At 37.0% G+C, this 8,796-nt stretch overlaps 1 protein-coding gene across 1 annotated transcript; it reads right to left on the bottom strand.

The window, feature by feature from the left end:
* Nucleotides 1-2,721: 2,721 nt before the first annotated feature.
* Nucleotides 2,722-3,767, bottom strand: LOC145013099 (uncharacterized). The gene is made up of 2 exons (XM_078971899.1): nucleotides 3,463-3,767; nucleotides 2,722-3,370 (listed from the first exon to the last, which is right to left on the bottom strand). The coding sequence occupies exons 1-2, from the start codon at nucleotides 3,765-3,767 to the stop codon at nucleotides 2,722-2,724; spliced, it is 954 nt and encodes a 317-aa protein (XP_078828025.1).
* Nucleotides 3,768-8,796: the final 5,029 nt, after the last annotated feature.

Genomic DNA, 8,796 nt, shown 5'->3' with positions numbered 1-8,796 from the left:
AGCAACTTCAACAGCTACTTGTTGAATCACAGGCGCTTGATTCCTGTTCTCGTTTGCGTTTCCAACACCGCTTCTTCTTCTCACCATTTTTGATCTATACACCAAATAAGGTGAAATTTAGATCTTCATTCACGATAGATATTCAAGTCATCCTTATCACTCCGAAAATGATTACATGCTAGTTCTAATATCGTAGACATACGCTTAGAATCCTAAACACATAAACCTTCAGATCTAGTTCGTAACAAACCGTAGATCCGAACAAATAATATCATATATGGAAACATATAACATTTAGCACATAAAAGCATTTTAGGCAACTTTCCTAAAATAAACTAGTGCTTGTGTCTAAAATTTAACAGACACACACCTCGATCTCCACTTAGCATTCTATGTTTAAGTTTAGAAATCCTACAAATTCCTAATTCGCTTAAACTAATGCTCTGATACCAACTATGACATCCCCAAAATCTCGGCCAGAAAAGACCGATTTCATTTATGCTTTTTAAAATAATTTCAGAGTAAATCCTTTTAATTTTAAAAGAGATGCCGAATTTGTTACCAAAAATAAAACATGATAAAATAGATATTTATCAAAACATTTTATAAAGAAAAATAATTTCATTTCATAATCAAAAGTCGGGATGTCATGTTCCGATACAGATCATAAAGCATAAACGATAGCATTACAAGTCATTCAACAAATATATACATATACAGACTTGTAAACAAAACAACTTGATGATTCGCCTATCTTAAGCTCTTGCGCCACTTCCTGTAATACAAATAAACTGAGTGGGTTAGGCTTGGGAGCCTGGTGAGCATATAGGGTTTTCAACCCACAATAAATAATTATATTTAATTCAACAATCAACAATAAACCCGATTACCCATTCCTGTTATCCTCACTTTCCGTCCCTAAAAATAACATCTATTATAAGGAACCTAATTCAGGATTTTCATCGGGACGGACATTACTGCAGAGGGGCTTCCTCAACAATGAGTGTGCTAAAGGCAACCATGTGGGGGATAGAGTACACCGGTGAACACGTCGTTCACAACACCTACAGGTAATGAGCCTGCTAGTGTTCCACAGGACAGTCTAGAATAGTCCATGGTCGTCATCCATACTCTACTGAATGATTATAATAACACCAATAACACCGAGACCTCTCATCTGTTTATTACACACCAATTATCTACCCATGTTCTACCCAACATATTAGTAGATAAAAATATACATTTTTATACATTGTTTAAAAACTTGTATAGCATGCTTTAATCAATACATATTCCACATAATAGATGAGGTATACACACATAACATGTATTTGATAGAGAATACATCATATCTATAAGATAAAAGAGAGTGAATATACACTCACACGTATAACAACAAAATATATACACATAACACGTATTTTATATAAAATACTTCATAATATTGCGTTGGAATGAAAATAACTACACACTCACTTGATCAGAAGATGATCGGGCAGCACTACGGCTTGCAGACGAGGTGTTTCTATGTAGATCTGGAAGATCTTCACAAAAACCGGCTACTCGTGGGCAGAGCTTCGGCTCGGGAATAACGCTCTTCGGGATCGTCGGGGCTTCGGATCTTACTTCGGGGCTCGGAAATATTACCGAGGCTTCGGGGTACAAACGGCACGCAAATCGAGGAAAAACTAGAGAGAGGAAAGAGTTTGTACAAGAGAAAATGGTTGATCTTGGTTTCCATTTATAAGCTGCGGGTCTAGGATTACGCTGGGCATAATCTCAATTTACGCTGGGCGTAAATTGGTTACGCTGGGCGTACTTTGAAGTCACTGCATACGTCGATCGGTGGCACTCGAGTATTGGTCAGACAAGTTGCCTCCTCCTGAGTACGCTTGGCGTACTCAAATTATGCTCAGCGTAATTTGACTTGTCAAACTTCTAAATTGCGCAACTTTCGCATACGAGCTCCGTTTTCGACGTTCTTTATATCCACGCGTAGGTCAGACCATACTCTACAACTTTCATTTAGACTCCGTTGGCTAATTTTGAATTTTATTTTTATTACTTATTTTTAGAAGGCCGGGACAGAAAAACTTCGTTATAAATTCATAACTTCTTCATCTGACATCTGTTCTCGCCTAACTTTTCATCATTTCGCTACTAACAATGAGATCTTCGATTCTCGTTTAGATTGGTTCGGCTAAAAACCGCTCGATTTCATATCGAGTATTCGGGCTGCATACTGCCACGTCGAAACTTCAGAAAATCATAACTTCCTCATACGAAGTCAAATTTGGGCGTTCTATATATATATATATTCGAAAACCTCATTTCAACTACTACAACATTATCCAATGATATCAAGTTTATTTTACACTTAAATTTTGACGCTCATTTTATTCTTAATTAATCATATCACACAATTAAGCAATTAAGCACAAAACACATAATACTCAAATAATACGTTCTTATTATTTCAAATTGAGGTTACAAAGGTTAACCTAGACTATTACATTGCTAAAAATGGCAAGCCCAGAAACACAGGCGTTACAATATATATATATATATATATATATATATATATATATATATATATATATATATATATATATATCACATGTATTACCCCACTACATCAAAACCTAATTACTCTAAGGTCACAGGTTTGTCTTGGCTGCATCCAGTTCCATCCTTGACTTTAACATTTTTTTGAAGACCAATTTATGTGATTCTTTTTGAAAACTTTCTCACCCTACCAACATCATTCAATGAAACCTTCTTCATAGGACATCTCTTCATAGGACCCTTCTTCACAGGAGCCTTCTTCACAGGAACCTTCTTAACAGGAGCCTTCTTCACATGACTTGGCCCTACCGTGCTTGAATCTGGAGTTAAATGACTTGGACATCCTGTGGTTGGAGTTGGAGTTGGCTTACTTGGGCATGTGGCTTTTTTGTGGCCAGTTTGGTGGCAAATGGTACATCTTAGAGGAATGTCTGCCCTTAACACAGTATGCCTTGTGTGCCAACTTAGCTCTCTTTCTGCCTGATCTCTTTTCCTTTTGACACATGGCCTGCCATGTAACCTCCTCTTTAATGGAGGCAAAGTAGTATGAAGTCCTTCAACATGTGGCCACTCAGAACTGTCATTGAGTGGATGGATGTTATACTCATAGCTACTAAGGAAAGAGGCTTTAGTATATGGGTTGGATACAAAAGCCTCCACATCTAGGTTCAATGATGAAATTGCCGATATGGCATGTACACATGGAATGCCTGCGAGTTGCCAGCTTTTGCATCCACATGCCCTCTGATTCAGATCAATAGCATACCTCTCATTTCGTGAGAACACTTCAAATTCTTTGTAGCCACTCACATAAGGCACCCATAATTTTTCAATATAGAAGAAGATATTCAGTTACCATTATAAAACCTATGTATAAATAATGAAATAGTTACTAACCTTTGCAATTCTTCCAAATCCTCTATTTCCCTTCTGATACTTGGGCATATGTCCAAATCCCAACTCAAACCATTTTGCTTCTCCATCCATAACCTCTGCATTGCCCAACATCTTATGTCCTCCAACATTGTTATCAATGGTTTCCTTCTAGCATTAAGTACAACAGAATTGAAACTTTCATAAACTCGATTCTCTACTGCATCACAATCCATACCCTCTCTAAAAAAAGCCTTTGACCAAAACCTTGGATCCTTTTCTATGAGATAGTCATAAACCCTACTTTCCAAGGACTTAATCTCATTCATTGCTGCTTCAAACTTAGGTACAGTTGTTGCATTCACAGCCCTCCAACATGGTTTAAAGTATTGTTCTCATTTAAATTTTTTTGTGGAAATTAGCTAGAATGTGTCTAGCACATAATCTATGCTCCACATCAGGAAGTCTTTCCTTTACGGCTTCAAATAATCCCTGATTCAAACAACAAAATGATTAGTTAATTAAATGACCAAAATAGTTAAAGTTAATTAAAAAAAATATAATGATTACCTTGTGGCCATCTGAGAGGATTGTAATGCCATGACCATTCCCCCCCTCCAATGTCTTCCATCAGGTTGTCCAAAAACCATTTCCATGTCCTTTTATTCTCAACATTGACTACTGCCCAAGCTAAGGGATAAATGTTATTATTAGCATCTCTACCCACTGCTGATAGGAGCTCCTCTCTACAAACACCCTTAAGAAAGCAACCATCAACCCTAATTACCTTTCTGCATCCATCTAACCACCCATCTACAACACCTTTAAAGCTAACATAAAACCTATCAAACACCACAGTATTATCAGGTTGTGGCTCCAAGAACACCTCAACATGTGAACCTGGATTAGCCCTTTTGATTTCAGCTGTATAATCCCACAATTTGGCATAATGTTCTTTCAAACTTCCCTCAACTTCAAACAATGCTAACGTTTTTGCATTCCTACACTGCCTAACACTCACATTAATGTTGTATCTCTTAGATACCAGGGCTTTCATTTTCCTCAAACTTAGTTTAGGACTCTCCAAAACATCATTCACATATTATCCACTTATATGTTACAATTGAACCAAGTTTGAAAGCCATAGAACACTTGTGCTCTGTTATAAGAGACTTAATATGAAAAGTGTGTTCCTCTTTCATCCAGGAAGCATACAATCTAAAAGGGCATGCGGGATTCTTTCCTTTACAACACCTAACTAGCAAGCTAGTCTTGTCATTCCTTTCATACCACAGATCATAACCATTTGCTACTGCATAGCAACTAAGAGAGTATTTAAGTTCAGCAGTAGCAAAGTATTTCATACCTAATCAAGGCTTCATCTGATTCCATTCTTGAGTATGATCATGTCTTGGGTAGATAGGCCGTATTGCATTATGATCTTCTTCAACCAAGTCATCATTCTGTATTGGACAAAGTTTGTTGAGGAATGGATCATTGAAATTTATTTTGAGAGATATAACTTCATTGTCCTCTACATGTTGAGCTTTCAGACCATCTTCTAAAATGGAGTCGACATCATCAATATAAACCAAATCATCATCTTCAAGGTCTGGTTCTTCCTACCGAATCCAATCAAACAAAGGTTCATGATGATGATCCACATACACATCTAATCTCTTCTTTTTATTCATATCTTCAAGAAACTCGTTAAAATCACAGTTATTCTGAATAGCATGTAATCCCTCCGACAACATCACTTCATGTGGACAGTAATACACATCTCTACATCTTCCGTTAGTAAGCTTTTCAAGAAAGGGGATGAAATCATCAAAGTTCGTCTTCTTCACAACCGTCTGAGGTACCGAGGCTTTTACTCCATCAAAATAAATCAATGGGGTAGGTGTAAACAGCCCTTGATAGTGTACATTAACGATCGTATATGCATCTTCTGCCATTGTTGATTGTAATTGTGAATCAAGAACTTTGAGGGATTATCGACTGAGTGAATGGAGGAATGGCTGATTAAATGAGACCTAATTGTCATTTTATCCACGTATGATGACAAATATTCAATTCATTTCAAGAAAATAAAAATTATATGACTGGTATACCGGCTATACCAGGTCAAAAGGATTGAACAATTACAAAAAATCAAATATAAAGGCTTAATTTACAAAAACAAAAAAAAGGACGATATGTGTACATTTCAAGAAATAACTTACCCTCTCAAGTGATTTTCCCTTGTGATAAATGTTTACATCAGTGTAGGACAAATGTTATGTGATAAGTAATTGAATAATGCATTTCTTGCTTTATGTTCGACTAAATTTGGAATGTGATGTTATCAATGGATTAATAATTTGTAATGGGAAATTTTAGTTTCACTTATTTTTCTCAAAGCAAACACATTATATATTTAAACGACATGAATGAGTTTTCATCGGTCAAATCAAATTGAATATTTGAATCTGAAATGTCAAACCAGTATTATTCATTATTTATTGGTTACTTAAATGCTCTTTAACTTCTAAATTTTTATTTAGAGATGGCGAAATTTTATAAAAGCACAATAAAAGTTTTCCAAAGGCAACAAATCCAATAGTTCAATTACATTTACTAAAATTATCCATAAATATCACTTAAACCAGTAAAATTACAAGAATGATCCCTATGATATGTCAAAATTAGTATGTTTGGGCAAAACCGTTTGGGCTAGAATCAATGATCCAAAAGTTTCATTTTTCTTGCAAGTTTGGTCCAATTTGAATTTATTGTTTTTGTAAAGAAAATTTTGCACTTATTATTTAATTTTTCATTTTATTTTATTACCAGCATTTAAAAACAATAAAAATAAACAAAAATAAATTACCTCTCTCTCTCTTTCTCTCTCTCTCTCTCTCTCTCTCTCTGGGTTTGTTCTTCAAAAATCAAGAACACACATAGTTATGAAAAAAATATAACTTTAACTTTTATGGCTTTGTTCTTCAAAATACACACATACACACACTCAAGAACATATAAAGACCAATTCTTATAAACATATACACACTCAAGAATACTCTTTGAAATCGTTCTGGAAATGAAAATCACACACAAAATATGGGTTATTCTTGAATTTTTCCCTAGAAAATGAGTTTATTCTTGATTTCCAGAAAGGAAAATCAAAATCATTCAATTCGTCGGTATAGAACTGTATGTGCGTTCAAAAACAAAGTTTGTTTGACTCAAGGATTATACCCAAAAAGACACTCAGATCAATGAAATCAACTCTCCTTCTCAAATGGACCAGGGACAGATTTGTAACACTTGGTCCTGAAGGTTTTGAAGAGAGAAGTATCAAGCCTGGAAGAGACATCTTAGATCTAGAAACTCTATCAAAGGCTGCATCTTGGAGGGAGGTGGCAGAGCTGATACTAATAGCTTTGACCTACTCAGCTACAGTTAACATTTTAAGTGAGTCTCCTCATCATACCAGTGGGTCGAAGGCACCAAGGCCGGCTCATTACGTGTTATGTGGTATGTTAGTTGATTATGTGGTACGTGATATGCTAGTTGTCTTGTGATACTTGCATTGAAGACCCCGTGGGGGATCCCATGACACTTGGATATCAGACCATGTGGGGGTGCCCATGACATTCTAGGTAAAGACCATGGGGGTGTCGATGACATTTGGTTGTTAAACCATATAGGGGTGCCCATGGCATTCCAGGTAAAGATCATGGGGTTCCCATGACACTTCGTTATAAGACCATGTGGGGGTGCCCATGGCATTCCAAGTAAGACCATGGGGTACACATGACACATAGGTGTAAGACCCTAGGAGAGCCTACAACATCTGTATATGTTTATATGGATGGCTTGTATGGCTGATATAGTTATATGATTATGCGGATTGTGTGGGGTATGTTATGGGGAACTTACTAAGCGTTAGCTTATAGTTTGTTGGTTGTTTCAGGTACTTCAGGATCTAAGGGCAAAAGCCCGACGTGATGGCACGACATGCACTCTCTGACATTTTACTAAGACACTCTGATATTATTAATAAATTGTTTGATGTTATGGATTTTAAAAACAAATGTGATTGGATTTTTATATTTTATGGAAATGATTTCGTACATAAAAATAGAAAAAAATAATTGGCAATTTGGGTCGTTACAGGATCTCAAGTCTGGTTTACCCACACAAATGGAGCAGCGAATCTACCAACACCCACCACTACCATCACTGCTTCTTCATCTCTGGTCATGTTGTAACATTTTGATGCTAAGATACTTCAAATTTCAATCCTTTAATTTATTTATATTGCAATTGGTCCCAAAGTTCAAGAATAATATGCAAAAGGGCCTTAATGGCATTTTGGTAAATTATGGCTTCGGAGTATGCCATGCGTTCATGGTGTATGTTGAGTGTACTAGAGTGCACCCTAGTACATTGGGGGTACATCCTTGTACATTGGGCGTATTTCCTAAATGGGAAAGCCCTAATTTTTAGTGTTTGGCTGGTATTTAAGCATCCTTATGGCCTCATTTCCCATCACCTTCTTAGCCTCTACCCTCTCATTCTTGTGGTAACCCTAGAACCACCTTGTGAAGCCATTTCAAGCCTTAAACTGTGTGTTGTTTTCTTAGAAGAAGGAGGAAGGAAGCCAAGATCATCTTTAGAGAGTGTGGTACTTTGGATTTGGGATTTACTCTTCATTTGCAACCCTTACGAGCTATAAAGCTTGCATCTTGATCTTTTAATCTTGTAGATCTAGTGTAATAGCCAGGATTTCCAGGTATCTTTTATTCGCATATTTTTTGGTGTTTTGTGAGGGGACTCGGCGAGTTGGAGGTCGAACTTGCCGAGTAGGGTTGCGGTTCTGGACGCGGGTTCGTGCCTGGACTTGGTGAGTCCAAGGGATGGACTAGGCGAGTCCGTGTTGTTTGATGAAACCCTAATTTTTCCAGTCCTAAGCTCTATTTAAAGGACCTTATGGCCCTTCATTGCGGCCACCTTGATCCTTGAGAGCACCAAAGCAGCTAAGGGTTCCTGTTAGTGAGATAAGAGGCTATTGTTCACCAAATTTGTGTGTTTTTTCAAGAAAGGAAGGGGGAAAGCAAGCTAGAAGAGTTGGGAGGTTGGATCTACTTCCATTTCGCCAAGGGAAGCTTCTTGCGGTATCTTTCAGAGCTTATTTCCGTGTTTATGTTGATATGGTCAAATCTAGGGTTTCTTCTTGCCTTATTTTCTTTGTAATTGAAGTGTGAGAGGTCCCATGGAGATATGGTACCTAGATCTGGACTTTAGCAGGTCCAGAAAGTCCCAAATGCTATGCTTTATGTCCTTCCTTTTGGGTTGGAGGCTAGGGTTGCC

This window comes from Lactuca saligna, chromosome 1, assembly GCF_052625555.1.
Source record: "Lactuca saligna cultivar CGN05327 chromosome 1, ASM5262555v1, whole genome shotgun sequence".
Classification (NCBI taxonomy): Eukaryota; Viridiplantae; Streptophyta; class Magnoliopsida; order Asterales; family Asteraceae; genus Lactuca; species Lactuca saligna.
Note: the sequence above shows the minus strand (reverse complement) of the source record. Positions and strands in the feature narration are given on the sequence as shown.